This window comes from Anthonomus grandis, chromosome 2 (assembly GCF_022605725.1).
Source record: "Anthonomus grandis grandis chromosome 2, icAntGran1.3, whole genome shotgun sequence".
In the NCBI taxonomy this organism is placed as follows: Eukaryota; Metazoa; Arthropoda; class Insecta; order Coleoptera; family Curculionidae; genus Anthonomus; species Anthonomus grandis.
In genome coordinates this window covers 38486823-38506911 of record NC_065547.1, presented here as the reverse complement: position 1 = coordinate 38506911, position 20089 = coordinate 38486823, and the positions used below count along the sequence as shown (strand labels likewise).

The 20089-nt window shown below is 35.6% G+C and overlaps 1 protein-coding gene across 4 annotated transcripts in view; it reads right to left on the bottom strand.

Moving 5' to 3' along the window:
* Nucleotides 1–345: 345 nt before the first annotated feature.
* The window catches only part of LOC126746322 (gamma-aminobutyric acid type B receptor subunit 2), a 59977-nt gene continuing 40233 nt past the window's right edge, over nucleotides 346–20089 (bottom strand). For 2 of the 4 annotated variants that reach the window (XM_050454521.1, XM_050454529.1), the window contains exons 6-15: nucleotides 19029–19411; nucleotides 18718–18974; nucleotides 13501–13754; nucleotides 13339–13449; nucleotides 13118–13286; nucleotides 12824–13062; nucleotides 12567–12772; nucleotides 7138–7613; nucleotides 6833–7012; nucleotides 348–1380 (exon numbers count right to left, since the gene is read on the bottom strand). In XM_050454521.1, the coding sequence (XP_050310478.1) occupies nucleotides 992–1380; nucleotides 6833–7012; nucleotides 7138–7613; nucleotides 12567–12772; nucleotides 12824–13062; nucleotides 13118–13286; nucleotides 13339–13449; nucleotides 13501–13754; nucleotides 18718–18974; nucleotides 19029–19411 (2664 nt within the window). In that variant the 3' untranslated portion in view covers nucleotides 348–991. Of the gene's footprint in view, nucleotides 1381–6832; nucleotides 7013–7137; nucleotides 7614–12566; nucleotides 12773–12823; nucleotides 13063–13117; nucleotides 13287–13338; nucleotides 13450–13500; nucleotides 13755–18717; nucleotides 18975–19028; nucleotides 19412–20089 lie in introns of all 4 variants that reach the window. The other 2 variants (XM_050454539.1, XM_050454548.1) reach the window with 2 other exon arrangements.

Genomic DNA, 20089 nt, shown 5'->3' with positions numbered 1-20089 from the left:
AATGTACAATACTTTTACATCTAAATCGTTTATGAGTTTTATATTTCTTCATCTTTTGCCTTTTTTGTTATCTTTTTTTCAGATTATTTATAGTTTTATCGATACGGAATCTTATTTACAAGAGTTTTTTGTAATTATTTTTTGAACAATAAAGAAATTGGATATTGAATTTAAAGTACGGCAGCAACTGCCTAAGAAAATACTAAAGAATTTAGTATGTAAATATATTTGCATTACATTGATTAGCAAAAGAAAATCAAACAATTTACTTTACTAATGATGATTTATTTACACTTTTTTGTAACAGTAGACTAGAATTTAAATAAATTACAATATAGAGTTTATTAGCAATTGCCTAAGAAAATTTACACAACCTTGGTTAATGATTTTTGTCAAACTTAACCACTTTATAGAAATTGCTTTTCCTATATAATAATTTGATCATTCAAACTGATATATATTTACACAATTTTAAATTATTTAATTGGCATTTATTATTGATAATATCCAAAGACTAAAAACATTTTTTTTTTCAAAACCTAATAATGAATTATGAATATTAGTAAATGCCTAACACAGTTATTTAGTAATTGACATTATCTGAGGCATTTTGTCTCCTCAATGATGTATGTGGTTCCCCTGTTAAAAACTGTACCAGTATAGTAACATGACGATTGTCAAATGATAATATAAGGAACAAATATTTCTCTGGTAGAAAACATGTTTATGTAAAAATCTAATTTTCTAAAAAATCAATTACTTTTAGCTCACTGGAACCCTGTATAAGAAAAACTATTACCTATAGGTCATGTCAATTTGCACCTAATATCAAAAAGCCTAATTAACATGTAGGTTTAGACAAATGCTTAGAATAAATTTAAGGCTTTCTGGCCATTTCTTAGTTATTCAATGCAACACACACATTTAATTGCTTATACATCAGTCTACTTTATAATCGGTAGATTCTTCTTGCTCTAATTGACTGAGTCCTTTACAAATACTCAACTATATCACACTTAATACTAATATTCGGACAAGACCTCCCGAACGAATAGTCAATGTTCTGTTGGCTTTTATTCCTTTCTGTCAGCAATTTCTGGAAGATAGGCAGAATCTCCCTGTCAAGCAACTCACCCTCGGAGGTGGCATTGTACATAGACTTATCCCTCTTAGGGGGATGCGTGCTGGATTTTAACGCCGCCGCCACATTGGGTGTGCTTGTGAAGTATCCCAACTTTTGACATTGGGCATTGCCGATGTTACAGCCAGACACCTCGGGCGGTGGTGGTGGGGTACTTTTTGCTGGAGACTTCTCGCGTTTCTCTTTTTGAGAACCGTGTCGGTTGCGTTCTGAGGTTGAACGGTGTATGTGAGGATCATCTAGAAGTGAGGGTGAGAGTTAATTTGATCTAATGGTGAGTAAGAGATATTTTAGGCAAAATTATAAATTTTAAGTGCCACTCGTCAAAATGGAAAATAGTCCTTTTTGACACTTTTATAGGATGATAAAACCAAGCCTCCAAGAGAAACAAAAAACTTATAATATTACAATTTTTTTTATACTTCCAAGCAATTGGAGTCACTCTTAATAGAAGATATTTATTACCAGGTTAAGCGCTACAGGTTTTTGGCTAAACATCAAGATCACATTTCTATGCTTTGTACGAGGATGGATCAAATATTTTAATTAACCGACCTTTAGTCACTGTAATTTATGTATGTCATTGATCGAAATGCCATCTCGTGAAGTGATGGCTGGAAGTCTAAGGAACTTTTCTGCAATACGGACTGTTGTCACTTCTCAGTAATTTAGTCTCCTTTACGATGAGTGAACAGAAAGTCCATCCGCGTGTTGATGCGCATAATAATGCGCAACACATTATTATCAAGTTTCTTGCGAAAGAAAATGTCGGGCCCATCGAAATTTGAAATAGATTGAACTCTCAGTTTGGGGAATCGAGTCTATCAAAAACTCAAGTGAAAGTGTGGCACAAAAAATTTCGGGAAGGCCGAGTCAACGTTGAAAGCTCCCACCCACGACGCCTACGGACATCACAAATTTGAAAGTAGCCGTTGTCAAGAAGTTTATTTTAAAAACCCGCCGTACCACAGTGCAGGAAATCTGTTAAAATCTTAGAATCAGTTATGGAAGCGTTCAGTCAATTATCAAAAATTCCTTGGGTTTTCAAACAATTTGTGCTAGGTGGATTCCAAGGTTGCTGACTGCGGAAAAGAAAAATTATCGGCTCTAAGTATGTGAGCGTCTTTTGGCTTGATACAAAAATGAAGAAGATGATTTTTTGAAACGCATAGTGACTGTCGATGAAACCTGGTGCCATCACTACACCCCGGAGTCAAAAAGAGCGAGTATGGAGTGGCGGAGAACAAATGAGCCTTATCCCGTAAAAGCAAAAACGCAACCTTCGTCCGGTAAGGTAATGGCGACCGTCTTTTAGTTGTAAAAGTATAGAGGAATCCTCCATATCGACTTCCTTCACGATCGGAAAACGATCAATACAGCCTACTATTCCGACCTTCTTGAAAAAGTGCGACAGTCTTTCCGATCAAAGAGACGTGGTTGCAGTGTAAAAAACAAGCTCCTAGTTCAAGATAACGCCAGACCGCACACTGCCAAAATAACACAACAAAAAATACTCAAATTGGGGTATCTCTCTGTGATTTCTACTTGTTCGGGCCTCTGAAAGAAGAGCTTGGAGGGCAGCGATTCAGCAGCAACCAGCAGCTCGAAGGTTTCGTGTGTAAATGGCTAGAGAGCCGATCTCGTTCATTCTACGAAACGGGCATGAAAAAACTGCCAATTCGATGGGGAAAATGTGTTCAAAAGAGAGGGGACTATGTAGAAAAATAATGTAATTTCTTTTTTGTTAACAACTTTATGCAATAAATTTAAAAAAAAAGGTCGGTTAATATTTGATCCACCCTCGTACTTATTTATTCCTGTTGTAAAGAAATTTAGGTGTGTATTCCTGTTTTTTTTTTCGTAAAAATGGTGGAAGACAACGGTTTCTACCCTGACTTGACCAGTATCTTCTCTGGCTCAGAAATACATACATACATCCGGTTTAATCTTGTATTTCTCAACAACCGACCACGTTTTCATTTATTTTACACTAAATAGACGCACAGAACGCATTGTTTATTTTGTTATATTTTCTTTAATTTGTAAGATTAATTTCTAAATACCTGTATATTTGAAAGAATGAGTAGTCAATTCAGACATATTCTAATGGGCGCCGTATAGCAGAGTCGCAAATATTATGCAGGTAGTTTGAGAAGACTAAATGCTTGTAGAAAAATATTTATTATGGATGTTGCTTTCAAATAACTTTTCAAATGAACCGTTTTCAGCAGACTTTGATAACGATTCAGGCAACATCTCATCTGAGAACAATATAATGTTGATTCTGACCCTGAGAACAAAATTAAAAAAAGAAAGCATGCTATTATACCGTCTATTAATCCTAGTCCTTCCTGTTCATACACTACCAATTATCGAAATCGAAAGAAGTTTAATGAGCAACAACCGAAAATATTGAGATTTTCTACGTGTTGTTGACTGTTGCAGAAATTCTGTTGACTGGATTCTGTAAACAATATGTTGTTCGACAGAAAGAAACCTGGAGAAGTAAATGTGTGTTGAATAAGGTGGAACACGGATTGAGAAGAGAGAAAAATAGTCAGAACATCTTGTTATTACGTTTAGAACCTTAAAAGCAAAACATACATCATAGAAGAGCCAAGTAGAAGGCTGTTCTATGACAATGGATTTAGTGATAGATATGACATAGTCTGATCAGAAAAAAAAAGTGTACCTGATCTTAAAAGGATAAATCTTATGAACTTGATAAATTTGTGCTGAACATTTTTAATGATTCTGATAGTTATCAAACTCAAGGTAATATCTGACTAGAGATAGAAATAGTTAAATCCAGGAATACGACTTAAATTTTTAAAAGTTTAAGATTCTGTTTGATTTAGATATAATATTATCACAGTGACAAAACTTAGGGTCTAAACAGACAATTCCAAGATCTTTTAGAGGGATGCGGATTTGTCTATACAGTTGTAAATCGTCAGCAAACAGGAGACATTTTGATTTCAGGAGAAGAGCGAGATCGTTTATAAATAGATTACGCAGGAGAGTACCAAGATGCGAACCCTGTGGAATTCCTGGAGACGCCATAAAGTGTTGAGACTAGCAACCACCAATTCTTATTTGCTGCTCATGGTTGTTTAAATATTATATAATCCAAGATAACAAGGTATCAGGGATGACAACTTTGAGTCAAACAGTTGAATCAAAATGGTTAACCTTATCAAAGGCTTTGCTAAAATCAAAATAGATAGTACGTACCTCGTGGCCTTCATGGAATGATCTAAAACATGAAGTTAGTAAATTTGAAAAGATTGGTATCGACTGAGCAATCTCTGACAAATCCGTGTTGTTGATCAATCAAAATCTTTTGAAAATTCTTTTTCAGAACAGCCTCGATACATTGCTCAAAAAGCTTAGGAATGGACGATATGATGCTTATAGGGGTAATTAGACAGACCATTTTTACTTCGAGATTTAAATATTGGACATACGTTGCACAGCTTCCAATTTTCAGGAAACAGACCTTGATTTAATGAATTACTAAATGTTTTGTGCAAAGGAAGATGAAGAGAATGGCAGCTTTTGTTCAACACCCTATTGGGAATGTGATCAGGATTAAAAGACTCAAAAACATCGTTACTTGTATCAACTTTTAAGTGCAGTTTTAACATCAGTAGGACTTACTACAACCTCAAATACAAAATTTAACTTATAATTGATATCGTTATTCGAATTAAATAAGGCATTGTGGTTGCTAGAATTTTATACAAAAGAGAAATGCTTTGCAAAGAGATCTGCAATAGAAAATCCAGATTCAGTCTTAGTGTCAATAAGAATATTGAAACAACCATTAGACTGAGATCTTATGGAACTTCGGGAAGGACGTGCTGTCATCCTTTACAACACTTTTAGCCCTACTAACATAATTGCTTCAACAATCCCTAGAAAGCAAATTGACTTCCATTTTTAAAGAGCTAAATTTTGCATAATCAGTCAGAGAACTAGATTGTTTGTATAATTTGTGGGCAATTTTTTTCTTCGTAATTACATTCTTTAACTCCCTGGAGAAACAAAATAGATAATGACTGCAAAAAATTACGTCTTTATGGGAAAAAACATATTAAAATAATCGCATAATACAGAGTAAAAGTTAGCAACATTAACATTTAAATCAGTATTAGACATTATTGTTTTCCAATTACAGTTTACATCGTTTTTAATCAAAGTAAAACCCGCATGTTTAATGTCGTAATAAGAAGTCACAGGTGAAGTTAAATATTTCGGCTTAAGACAAGGCAATACCAGTTCAGGAGGAGGTTTGTATGGATCAGGAGTAACAATACCATTACATTTAATAGTGAAGGGTAAATCAAGATTTGAAAAGCGGAGATCGAGAATTGACCCATATTCATTAGCGATGGATTAAGACAATCCTAAAAAAGCAATTGAATTACAGAAATTTTAATCTCTGCCAAACAATATGTTACTAGCATATAGACCAGATAGGTCTTCACTTGATTTCTAAGATATATTAGAAAGCTTAAAGTCACCTACCATTAAGACACTTTTATACCAGGTCAAAAACCTTTGTAATAGTTCTAAAGTGCTTTTCATAACCAGATATGTCCATGGTCGGAGGGATATAAATATAGCCGAGGCAGTATTCCTCATGGTTGCCCAATGATTCTGCTAATATCCAAATTTGTTCTATGGATGGGTTAGCATTATTTAGTTTATGAGATTCAATAATTTTTGATAGCAAAATGCACCTCGAGCTTCGGAACTGTTATCAATATTACGGTCTGTTTTATTAAAGTTATAGCTAGAATCGAAAATTGTTTTCATTGCTAATACCGAAATTTAACCAAGATTTTGTAAGAGATATAATACTATAATTTTCATCCTGAGCATTGCAAAGAAAGTTTAGTTTTCAGGCCTCTTACATAATAGCAGCTTCTTCTTACAACCTACAGACGCCTAATGAAAATTTTCTGCAGATACAGGATTGCGACGAGCGTGAAATTATTTTACAGCAGTGCCCACGGGCCATAGATTGCCATCGAACAATCCCTTAAGAAGTGATTCCTTTACACCAGTTTTTAAACGAACAACATCCTCATTTTTGTCAAGGGTTTGATATTTGACATCACTAATACACAGTTTCTTTTCCATGTTATCAATTAACTGTTTTTCGTTGGTGTCACCTTCCAAGATATATTCATTGTCTTCTTTTCCCTACTAGGAGTGAACAGTACTCTGGAGCACTGTCAATAATCACCTGTTGTTTTTTTACGGGATTAGGCAGTTGCCCTGAAGCCCCAATGAAGTAGGAGCGTCAATCGTTCAATTAACTGAAAGTTGCTAAGGGTTGCGAGGGTTTACAGATACTGATTAATGAATCTGATGAGGTTTAATGGCGTTTATTTGCCACACTAGACGACTTTATTCTGTCGTTAACGACTGTCATAGAAGCATCAGAGTTTTTACATAGCTGCATAGGATACAATTTCTTAAGCTGGTTTAGTCGATCGAGTAAGTTAATTGAAATGATTCGTGAGTAGTCTCTGTACCTCGCCTTTTACTGCTTTTAGTTGCTTTACTAGGTTGGTTTGCTGACATCAAATATACATAACTAAACTATTAATACCAATTACTACCATAAAGGAGTTGAACAACTAATAGCAGATCAGATCAAACTACTAGGACGTGACTTACCTTCATCCTGCTGAGGTATACTAACTCTATTAGTTTTCTGATGGGACTTTTGACACCTGTGCTGACTCCCAGTGTCCCACAGTTCACTTTTGGCGACCACATGGGTGCCACACTCTGGTTTTTTCTTGGGTGTGCCCCTGTTATTGCTCTGAGTGCTCGTTCGCCTGTGACAGGACACTTCTGCAAAGGAAAACGGGTGAGGAGGTAGGGTAGTTGCGTGCATATGTGTTTTATGGTGGTTTTAGTGTGTATCACTATAAAGTGTGTGTTGTAGCGTGCTCATATGAATTTTTTTGAATGATTACCTTGCTCGGTAATATTTCCAGGGGTTTTTATGCTGCTTCTTCTTTTTTCTTGAACTTCTATGGAGTCTACCACTCCAGGTGTTCTGGATAATCTTCGTTCGTGCGTAGGGGTTTTTCTCTCTTGCCTCTTTAAAGTCGAATCTCTGGATTCAACCTGTTCACTTGGAAATGGTTTAAGTTGGGTTTCGCACCTCTGGATCTCGATTTGTTCGGCTATGGAGACCACTTTATTTGGTTCCTTGACACTGTTGTAATTGTTGTCTAGTTTTAATGGTATGGTGTCCACTTTGGGAGGGTTGGGTTTATTTAAAGTTCCGTTCAGTTGTTGCTGTATAGGCTGTGCTATTGGTTGTTTGGGTTTTGGTTGATTTGGTGGCTTTTGCTGGTGGTACAGGTCATCTTCAGGTTTTTTGCTCTTTGGGGAGTTTTGTGTTTTTTTTGGCGAAGTGTCTGTCGGTGGAGGGTGTTTACGCTTTCTGAAATTAAGATATTTAATACAATTAGTTAAATCATGTTTTGCTTTTTAAGCGTCAATTGTTTGTAAAATAATTCTATATTAAGGGTTTTCAGGTAGTTTGTTATGACTGCGTTATTGTTTAAACTGCTGGAAAGGAGAGTTTTGTCTGGATTTGACTGCACCACCAAGAAACCACAACTACCTAAAAAAGAAACAAAAGAGAGAGAAAGAAGAAGATAAGAAAAGTTTTCATGCTCATCTTCAACTGCTGGAACAATTGACTCTAACTAGAGAAGAAATAATATTTTTTTACACCTCCAGGAAGATACATTTACTGTTCTTTAATTATCTGGAGAAAATCAATAAATGGCTATGAAATCGGAATAACCAACATATTTTTCTGGTTCCTGGTTCTTTTTTGACTCCTTTTTAAAATTTCATAAATGAAAAATAGTGCCTTAATTTTTGAAAGGAATAAGAAAAAGAGAAGACTTTTACTGTCCCTGTTCAGCAGTAGAAAAAATAACCTGGTAAATAACTTTTCATTTAGACACTTCCAGGCAGTAGCAGTTATTTTCTTCCAATTAATTGGAAAAGCCAAGAAGTTACTGAGACGCCTGGAAATACCAACAAATAACTTTAACTTCCTGAAAATTCACTAATTATTAACTTTCGAAAAATCAAATTCAAATGCGTGGAATATTTCATTTGACTACTTCGTAAACAATTACAATTGTACAGGTCAAAAATGCACAAATCACAGTGCTTATCGGTAAACATACACGACTGACTGGTCTAAAACATTACACTTACCAAGACACATTTTACGACAATGCAACACGACAGTTGATTAAAATAGATCTGATCTACATGAAGAAAATATATATATAGATGTCATAATTCATATGTCATAATTCAAAAATTTTTTCTCCCCTTATTGATAGTTCCATGTACTACCGAGTAGAGTAGAAGAAATTTTTTGTGAGATGCAGCTTGACACTATTTTTAAACTTTCTATAAGTTTTTTCCATCTGTTTGTAAAGTGTTATACATAATAATGAAATATACCTAAGTCTATACCTATGTGGCCGCAGAAGTGATGCAGAGCTTGTTGGATACTGATGATAGTCGGAGTTGGATTTACAGTTATTTTTTATTTTACGTTTAAAGCTTAATTGGAAATAAACGTACAAGCAAGGTAGAGTTAAAATCCCTAAATCTATGAAAAGTGGCCTGCAGTGGTCTCAGTAGCTGACCACTGCAGGCCACCTTTTATTTATTCTGACCACCTTTTTTTGCAATATGAAGATATCTGATGATTTAGCAAAGTTGCCCTAAAGTTTCAGTCCATACCACGTGTGAGAATCAAAAATAGCATAATATGCACTGAGTTACGTTATTCTGTCCAAAATAATTTTTAAATTTCTTACCACAAAGATACCTCTCTTTATTCAAAACAGATATGTGTGTGCACTAGTGATATCCACTTAGTCTATAAATAGACATATGAAATAATTAGACAACATTACGCCAGTGTCAAAGCTAGTTGCTGTTCGGCTAATCGTTCAATTAATTTTAAGATTTTAATATAAGAATATCGTGTGTATCTTTTAGTAAATAATAAAAGTTTTTTAAAAGGAAGTTCGCCGGCTTATGTACTTAATTGGAGCTGCGAACAGGATAGGGCAATTCTGTCCTCCATCGTATATCGTTGAATAGAAGTGATTTTCAAATCTTAATGCCCTATATCCGACCTATACAAACTTTGTAGAGTATCAGTGAAAAGTGCTAAGCAAATTCCGTAAAAAGCAAAGTTTTCACAAAAACCTACGAAAGTCTCCAGTCCGAGTCGACAGGAAATTGGTAGAGCCAAAAGCCCTGACGTACTGCCAGTGACTTTAAGATTGATACCATCGACCGTGATGCCGAGGCGTTCTCCGTTACCAGTTCCTTAAAACCTGGACCTTCAAGCCGACCATTCCTGAGGCAAATCCAGAAACCACTACACTACAAGCTTTATGGATTCCTTGATTGTATTGTAAGTAACTACTGAATTGCCATAATTTTTTATACTTTTATATATTACTATTTTATGCCTAAATCCACGAAATCATTTGCTGCTGCTTTAAGAAAACATAGGTTTTCTTTGGGATTAAGTACTATTAAAGAAAGTGAAAATCAAACACTCAGTTTGACTGATTCACATAGTTCAACAAGTTTAGAAAATCTTTTTTCAAATCTTGCTTTAAGTTCAAACTCAAATCAAGAAGAAACGCTATCAGATATGGAAAACATTAGTTTCCATACATCTCTTTTACCAACTTTCTCAGATATACAAAATCACTTAGAAAGCTTTATCATATCAATAGATGAATTTAATAGTCTTTATGAAAAAGTATCAGATTTAAATTCAAGATTAATTTTAAATGATCAAGTTCAAAACACATCTATATTAATATTTACTGCAAATTCACTCAAACGTTACAAACAATGCTCATGTTACAAAGACCTTTAGATGAGGCTCTAAAATATATATTGAATTATAACATGGTAGAGTCACAAATTAATTTTACGAATTCTAACCATTCTTTATCCTATTTTAAACAACCTTCTAATAATTCATTTTACCCACCACAAACAATCGTGAAGACCCTTAACCCAAGAATTCCACCAATGAGATTTCCTGATCAATCTCCTAAATTTAGTAATCAGGCCCTCTACCTCCTTACAGTTTTATAACCCTCTAAATTCTCAAACGACCAGAAATGTTTTTGCCCCTTGACATAACAAACCTATACATAACTAACATAAAAGATACACACGATATTGTAGAAACAGGTAGTCGGACTGACATTGTCATTGTTTTCGTACAACACGAAGTTTCGGTCGGTAAGTATCTCCGACCGTTATCAAGTGTAAATTAAAGCAATTTCCTATCCTGATGATGCGGCCGTTTGTCCAAGCATGTTACGTCACTTCCGTCTCGAACCAAGCTTCCGCTCGGAGGAGTGATGGAACTTTTGGAGGTCTGCCTACGTAATTCCTATTTTCAAGTGAAAGATAGGTTTTACGCTCAGGATGAGGATCTGCCTATCGGATTATCGCTGTCTTCGGTGGTAGCCAACATATATATAGAATGGTTTGAGAAACAGGCAATCAGCACCTCACGACAAAAGCCAAAGATGTGGCTGCGATACGTTGATGATACATTTATCATCTGGGATAAAGGGGAAGACAAACTTCAGCACTTCTTACACCACCTGAACAACATGGTGCCAAGTATTAAATTCATCATGGAGACGGAGAAAAATTCGACGCTGCCAGTTTTAGATGTTCTTATCAAGAATTCAAATGGCATTATCAGAACGTCGTATCGAACGTGTATCGAAAACCCACACATACTGGACAATACCTACATTTTGATTCCAATCACTCTGGTTCGACTAAAGTTGGAATCATCAGGGCTCTGTATAACCGAGCTGTAACCATCTGCAATAACGACGCAGACTTTAAGGCGGAAGTAGGACTTCTTACTGAAGATCTGCAGCAGAATGGTTATCCCACAAAACTTATCCAGAAAACTATCCAGAGGTCGATGGCGAAGGAAACCAGAACCAAGCAAGAGGATGAATCAACTTGGCTTCTCGCAATCCCCTATATAAAAGGTACATCCGTCGTACATCCTTATGTACATCCGAGAAAATCCGACGAATTGCTAAGAAGTTTAATCTTAAAACCGCCTTTAGATCTGGCAATACAATAAGAAGTTCTGTTTCCAAAACAAAGCCAGAATCTACAGCAGACACCAAGCGGTTAGGACCAAGGAACATCGCAAATGGACGACCACTGGTGAAGTAGCCAGATCAGGCATTGCTGAACATGCTTGGACAAACGGCCATAACATTCACTGGTCTGAAACAAAAATCCTAAGAAAGGAATCCCACTGGAAAAAAGGAAATTTCTGGAAGCTGCCTACATAACGCAAAACCAGGCCGTCTTCAGTCAACCCAGTGTGGATGTTCCCAACACATGAAGACGTCTTTTAGCAGACGCTCTCTTACCGCATCATCAGTATAGGAAATTGCTTTAGTTTACTCTTGATAACGGTCGGAGATACTTACTGACCGAAACGTCGTGTTGTACGAAAACAAAGACAATGTCAGTCCAAATACCTGTTTTTACATTACCATTGTCAACCACTTTCAAAAACAAAACACAGGATATTTTTATATTAAAATCTTAAAATTAATTGAACGATTAGCCGAACAGCAACTAGCTTTAACACTGGCGTAATGTTGCCCGTAATTATTGCATATGTCTATTTATACTAATAATATGATTATTCGGCGTTATTCTTATGGTTTGTGGATATCACTCACTAACTCAATTTGTCATACAAACGTATCCCAAGGAGCTTTACAGATTTTCCAGATCAGAAAGAGACACCAGAGACAGTCACTTGACTGTTCATTGAGAATAAAAGTTGCTGAGTTTTGTCAACAGTTAATTTTAGGTTATTGTTTGTAAGCCAGGATTCAGCGGTCTGTAATATTTTTTCGCTATCAGATTTCAGAGTATTTAGATCCTTGTTTTTTTTTAAGTGTAGTATCACCGGCATATTACATACATTTATCTGGAAAGATGAAACTATACAAATCATTCACATACATGAGGAACAACAACAGCCCCAGTATTGACCTTTAGGCATGCCGCTACTAATGCTATGGTCAATCTCAGATTGTTTTTCAATAAAAATCTACTTACTCCTCTCAACCTGACAAAAGATGTGATTAAATTCCAAAGACCAGCCCTTATACTGTAACGGCTCAATTTTTGCAAAACTAAATCCCCACAAAGTTATTTCAACATGGCCCTCCCAACCCAACCCTCCTCAAGGCCCTCACATCTGGAACTGCTTTAACAGTAGATTGGCTAGTTCTAAAATCAAATTATCCCCATACATCTTACTTACTTTTGACTCTCAGATCGATGTAAGGAATTATAATCAGGCTGAGAACTCAGACTACATAATGAAGTGAGGTCGCTGGTCTCAGTGGCGCTAGGCAGTTCTTTCCGCAGAAGCGGCACCGAAAGCCTATTTGTTTCCGAGATTGAGTCCTCCGTTTTCTGATCCTCCAGGATCTCATTGGCTTCGTTGCCTAGTTGCCTTATTAGCATCTACAATTGACTTATCTTCTTAAGCTCACCTTAAAGTTCCACTAACTTTACCTGTAATTCGCTCTCTCTATCTAACAAAGTCTTCTTATACTTGGTGTTCAGCTCCTTAAGGTCTTTCATTTTAGTTTCGATCTCCGATACACTCGAGTCTCTTCTGGTTTTGGACATGGGGCGCAGTGTGGCCCTGATCCTATTGTCGATGCTACCGCCTGGATCTTTTCGCAACTCCACCATTTTCGGTACAAACACGAGGCAAAGAGTGATGGTCGTGCAGAACATTATGAAAGAACCTTGGAAGAAGTAGCTTGTATTTCAAATTTGTTAACATACTTAATGGGAACTTACTTATTAATAAAAACATCTCGTCCTGATGGTCAACCAGGGCCAAAGCAACTGCTGCCCCAAGAATGCACATAATGACAACATTGTAAACTGAAAATCCAACGTATCTGCTATCGTTTAATGCTGGAATGGACACGTGTCTGGTTTCCCAGGCCAAAAATGCGCCAAAAATCTATAAAATGAGAAGGCATCAGTATAAAGTCAACTATTCCTTAAAAACTCACCATTAACAGCCCCTTGTACACGTAGATGGAGGATATGAATATAGTCATTTTATTTGAGGTGCAGTATTCGTTCTCTGGTATAATAATCTCATCTTCATTTGATGGGTGAGGCTATAAGACAATTTTTACAATAAATCTACCAGAACCAGCATTTAAACTTACATAAGGCTCTCCACGTTTAGTTTCTCGATAAAACGGATCCGCAATCTGCCAAGTGGTCATGATAACCACATCCACACAAAGCAACACCCCGACTACCATGAACAACTGATAATCCTTAATGACTTTTTTATTTAATTTCACATCAGTGAAGATGGAGTGCACCCTCCAGGTTTTGCTGAACATTGAGCCGAACGCCAAGGAGAAACCCGCCATCAAAGTCCAGGCTCTGGCAGTGCAAATGTAGGGAAACGCCTCTGGAATATTAAAGATTTTTTTTTGTAGAGAAAATTTTATCGTTACGTTCTAGATCAAGAACTTAATACTTCTACTTCATCTACGTAGGAGAGAAACAAATGACTAAATTTCTGCTCTTCTGCTTGAAATTGCTAAAAATTATTTGAATTGTCTGAAATTTAGTTTAATTGTCTGAATGCCTAAGAAGTGAACAAACCACGAAATTCTTGTTCTTTTTCTTCGACTATTTAAAAAGTTTAGAAAAATTAACTACCGAACTATCTGTAAAATAACATTTTTGATATTTCTAGGCAGTTACACTTTCTTGAAAGATCAAGTAGTTACCTTAGGGAGATGGACAGAAACTAAATATTTTGCTTTTCGTATTCAGTTTTCAGAAAAGAACATTCTTAATTGCCCAAATAATTTTCCATAGGAGAGCTTAAATCACTTACTCTCTGAAATGATATCAAGGGAAGCAACTTATAAAACTGCTTGAAAAAAACATTTGCAAACAAATGATTTTAGTTCTCTCTCTCTTTGTTTGCTGTAAGAAATCCCTTTAACTGCCTAAAAAGTCACATTTTTTAATTTCAGTTGCAGTTACTTACTTTTCTTGAATTACCTGGAAAGACCAAAAGATTAGAATTATTTGAACGTGAAAGAAAAGATATTTCCTTTTAGATATAGACAAATATTGACTTTAACTGTCTGGGCAATTTTTTTTTGACTTGAAGTAATTTTTCATAGAAAGAAGGAAGATATATTCTTGTGTTGGTCGAACGGATAGAAAATTTAACTGCTTGAAAGAGAAATAAAAGACTTTAGGCACTCTTCCTCTTGCTGGTAATATTGACTCCGACTGCTTGGAATATAAGATTTTAGGAATTTCAAGCAGAGTAGGCTTATCTTAAGAGAAATAAATATGAATCGTCAGTCACTTGGAAAGAGAAACATAAGAATTTTGCATTCCCTTTTTAAATGCTTGAAAGGAAGAATTATATCCTTATACAGGGTGTTTGGCGGAAGGTTAGCCAAACTTGGTGGACATATAGATAGGCTCAGATAGAAGATATTTTCTTAATAAACTTGTGTTCTAAAAGTCTCGGGTTTTTTTATATCATTGATTTTGTGTTATTTTCAGGATTTTCAAAATTATGCCTTTTGACATCTTTAAATTTTTTCATCATATTTTTCACGTTTTTTTACATTTGTATTTAGTCTGTAATGTATCCTGAATCTAAAAAAATCAATATCAAGTACAAATAATACCGAAATAATTCGTTTTGAGCTCAAAAAGTTAATACAAGTAGCAAAAAAAGTTATGAAAGGTAACTTTAACTTGACACAAAAAAAACTAAAATCTATCAAGATGTTGAGGTAGTTTTAAAAACATCTCCAGTTAATACTCTTTTCAATGATATACGATGTGTAACACAAAGCCGACTAACTTGCCACAATTCATGACTTTAAAGGAAAATAAAGTAAAAAAATTTTTTTTAAAATTTTATGTATTTATTTCAAAATTACAAATTTTGTTGAAACTGCGCTCCCCTGGCTCTTATACATGCCCTACATCGCCCTCGCATTTCTACTGTCGTAAGGCGAAGTCGCATCTCTTCTCTAACGGTTAGAAAAGCGGCATTGATTCTTTGAATTAAGTGGTCTAGATTGTCAATTTCCACCTCGTACACGAGTTCTTTTGCACTTCCTTATACGTAAAAATCGAGAGGGGTTAAATCAGGGGACCGTGGAGGCCATGCGATGGGTCCTGCTCTTCCGATCCACGAATTGGGAAAATTATTGTCCAGAAATTCTCTAACGGCGACCCGATAGTGTGCAGGACACCCGTCATTCTGGAAGACGATTGGCCCGTCTTCATTAAATATGGGTATATCAGCCAATAATTGTGGGAGATCATTTTGTAAAAAATGTAAGTAATTGCCCCCGTTGAGGTTTCTCGGCAAGTAGTGTGGACCGATGAGGTGTCTCCCAATCACACCTGCCCAAACATTAACACTGAATCTTGTTTGGAAAGACTTGGCTCTGGTAAAATGCGGATTTACGTTTTTGTTTTCCCAATAATGTAAATTATGTTGGTTAAATATCCCTGCACGTATAAATGTTGATTCATCTGTCCATAAGATGCTTTTTAAAAAGTGTCCATTTTCAACGTCTGCGTGAAGCAAAAAGCGGCAAAATTGTACCCGTCGCTCATAGTCGGCTTGTAGAAGACCTAGAATAGAGTATCACGTTGCCAATAAAAATTGCGGAATTAAGTTGTTGATGTAGTATGAAATTACCTTGCACTGGGGTGTAATGGAAAGGATGCGTTCCTTCTGCCTTGACAACTGACCATGCTTTCCATGTAGAAATGTTCAGATCTGTAGCTACTTTCCTTGTACTAGTGGGGGATCCTCATCGAATGCGCGAATTACGTTTTCATCTACTGAAACATCATACTGCCTCCGATTGATCCTCGGTTCTTGAAAATTTAGATTCCCTGTTTCCCTTAATCGACGAAAAGTGTTAGCAAAAGTGTTCTGGTGGGGCACACGCCTATTGGGGTATTGCTCCTCATAAATTCTTTGTGCTTCTCGCGTATTACCATTGGCTCTTCCATAAGCAAAGACAATATCGGCGTATTCTTCGGTAGTGTATGCAGCCATTGTGGCGATAATGATACGAAAATAAGGAAAGTCACAAAAACAATATAAAAACTCAATTAACAGCAACAATAACAACAGTATTAACAATAACAATAACAACTACAGAAACGATACAATACTAAATTAACGACTTGGGTACATAAAAAAGCTAAAAAGTTACACCACAACAAATGACAAATGTCAAATGACAACAACAATATGTAGCACATATTGTTGTTATCACAACAACAATCCCATAGCATGTTCCACGATCTCCTCATTTGACCGTTCAAAGAATCGATGCCGCTTTTCAAACTATCAGAAAAGAGATGCGGCTTCGTCTTACGACAGTGGAAATGCGACGGCGACGTAGGGCATATATTAGAGCCAGGGGAGCGCAGTTTTAATAAAATTTGTAATTTTGAAATAAATACATAAAATTAACAAAATATTTTTTTTAACTTTATTGTCCTTTAAAGTCATGAATTGTAGCAAGTAAGTCTTTGTGTTACACATGACATTAGTTAGGCTTTGTGTTACACATCGTATATCATTGAAAAGAGTATTAACTGGAGATGTTTTTAAAACTACCTGAACATCTTGATAGATTTTAGTTTTTTTTTGCGTCAAGTTAAAGTTACCTTTCATAACTTTTTTTGCTACTTGTATTAACTTTTTGAGCTCAAAACGAATTATTTCGGTATTATTTGTACTTGATATTGATTTTTTTAAATTCAGGATACATTACAGACTAAATACAAATGTAAAAAAAACGTGAAACATAATTTTTTGAAAATCCTGAAAATAATACAAAATCAATGAACACAAGTTTAGTAAGAAAATATCTTCTATCTGAGCCTATCGATATGCCCACCAAGTTTGGCTAACCCTCCGCCAAACACCCTGTATAATAATAATTATAATATTTTTAAATATTTAATACATATGTCGCAGTCATATAGTAAAATCTCTTATTTGATAAAATATTAAACCACCAAAACCAGCTCAACAAAAAATTAAATTCAAATTTCGCGCCAGCATCTTGTCAGGCTATACGTGACAGCATTGGACCGGATCCCTGCAAACAGGCGTTTTTATATATTCGGCGGAACATTATTCCGGATGATTCTCGCCAACCGTCTGTGGTTACCGTCTACGCCAACCGTTAGTTCTTACCACGCTAATAGCCTGTCCAAGCGAGGGGTGGTTTAAACCAAAAGTAAATACCGCTTCATACAAGCGACATTTGGTATTTACCGAGAGACATCATCAAATCACGTCATCGGCTTAACCGCCAGTAACCCTGCTTAGGAGGATAGTTATAACGGTTGACAGCTAACAAATAAGAAAATTCGAAAATGGAGGATTGTATTCACAAGCAAAAACTACTATAATATTATATATATTTGCCAAAATATACAAAAATGTATTAGGTACCAATTTTTTTTTTAAGAACTGTAAAACCACAAGTGGGTTTTGTTCAAACTCCACCCAAAATAATAATGAAGTTTTAAGAACAACATCCATGTACCCAATACAGCACCATAGAATATACATTTAAATAAATAACCGATCGAAACCAATATTAAAACATCCCATCTAAGCGATAGCCTTAACCGTGACGTCATTTGACATTTTTGACCGTTGGTTCTTACCATAAACCGATTCCGAGCGGTCTATCGGTAGTTACCGTTCCTAAATGGTATTAACCAAACACGTCCTAGCGGTTATAACCGAATTGAGATACGTGACGTCACCAATTAGCCCTTTATACGTCGTCAATTTGGAACAGTAATTACCCACGTCCGGAGTTGTTTTCTAAACGTCAAATGTTAAAAATATATAAAATAAGTGCGGGAAAAAATAAAAACAAATAACAAATGATTTTATTTTTAAAGATGACACAAAATTTATTATGGCTTAATAAGTTTTCTCTTTGATATTTATGTTTAAGAACTAATTACATATAACATTACTGGCGTCTGGGGTATTATTTACAAACAAACAAAATGATGACAGCGACAACTGATAAGTTACGAAGTTACTTCAACCAAACACGTCCAAGCGGACACGATTGGTTATATTATAAAGGGACTGTTCAAAATCAACCAAGGGCTTAACCGCGGTTAAAACCGATAGATCGCTTGGAATCGGTTATACTAACGCTTGGACAGACTGTATTGTATATTGTTTAACATTTTAAGCTAGTAGGGAACGTTTAGAAATTCTAGGAAAAATAGGTGGCCCAGATTTCTGCTTTCTTTATTTTTCATGTTTTAATTTAATGTATACATTAGTCATAACATATTTAATAAACGTATTCTCACGGACTTACCAATGCTAGATAGTCCTGAATCCAGACCCAAGAAGATGATACTTGTATAAGTGATCATGCATCCAATGATAATGAGGTTATTGAGTTGTGGGCTAGACATCTTGATATACCTTTGATTTCTATATTTAATATTAAAGGCCAAAAAGAAGGCGGCAATAAAGATTCCTATTATAGCTAACGATGCCAGTATAGCATATACAGTCTTATTCACTCTTGTATGCTCTATGATCAGCACTGTTCTGTCTTTAGGCGGGTATCTGCAATAATTAATATGAACAATAATATTTCTAATAATAATAATTAAGTCATACTTTCCAGTCCACTTAAGTGGCACCCCCAAAGTGAGATCCAGATGTTGGATGGCAGCACTGTACTCGCCCACCTTTACCTCCTGGCCATTTTGAAACTGTTTTAACAATATGCTGGCCTTTCTCTCGTTATCGTAGAATCTCACCGGACCCGTTACTCCTTCAAAGCTAGTATTATTCAGGGCGTCCAAGAATAATCTTTCCCACAAAGGGTCTCTATACCGGAAGTCCGTAACCGTTTGGTTTCTTCGGTAATACTTTATTTTGTGGGCGACGTTTTGGATGGCCAGGGCTACAGCCCAAATGCCGTCATACGTATATCCGTGGAATCGGGAATATTCCTTGCCCCGTCTGGAGTCGTATTCGACTTTATACTCGTCGGCTGTCTAAGGAAAGAGAAAAAACTTTGATACGCCGTCATTTTATTATAAATTGTCAGAACTCGATTAGGTCTCCCTAATCATCTCCTCTTCTTATAAAAGTTATTTACCATTTTGATAGGCTGAACTATCATTACAACGTCATATGGAATTAATGTAATTTTTACGTTTAATTGATTCGATAGGCGACTTTTTAGTCAGCATATGAATAATTATTTTATCAATTCGAGGATTCTAAGAGCCTTTCACAATCACAGTAATGTATTTATTTAATCCTATCAGTATGCTTTTCTCAGTAGTTATTTAATGTAAGAATTACTTATTGCCGAATCGTAGAATTTAATTCATTGAGAGCCCAATTCGCTCCATGATAAATTATTTAATCAATTAGCGAACTATAAGAGGTTATCAGTACTAGCCGTCAAACAATTGTTATGTCTAAAAAAAGAGCTTGTCTGAATGGCAATTATGTTACTATAATAAAATGGTTGCTATCCTAATATTGGAAAAAACACTTTCATAATAACTTAATCAATTCTGGCCAAACGAAGCGTTTATCTGGATAATAATAATAGTGATTTTAGGATTATGGATTAATGACCATTTAAACTAACTGAAAAAGTGACGATGTTGCAAGATGCGTGTAAGGATGTTATAGAATCATGTAATAATTCCATTTTAATA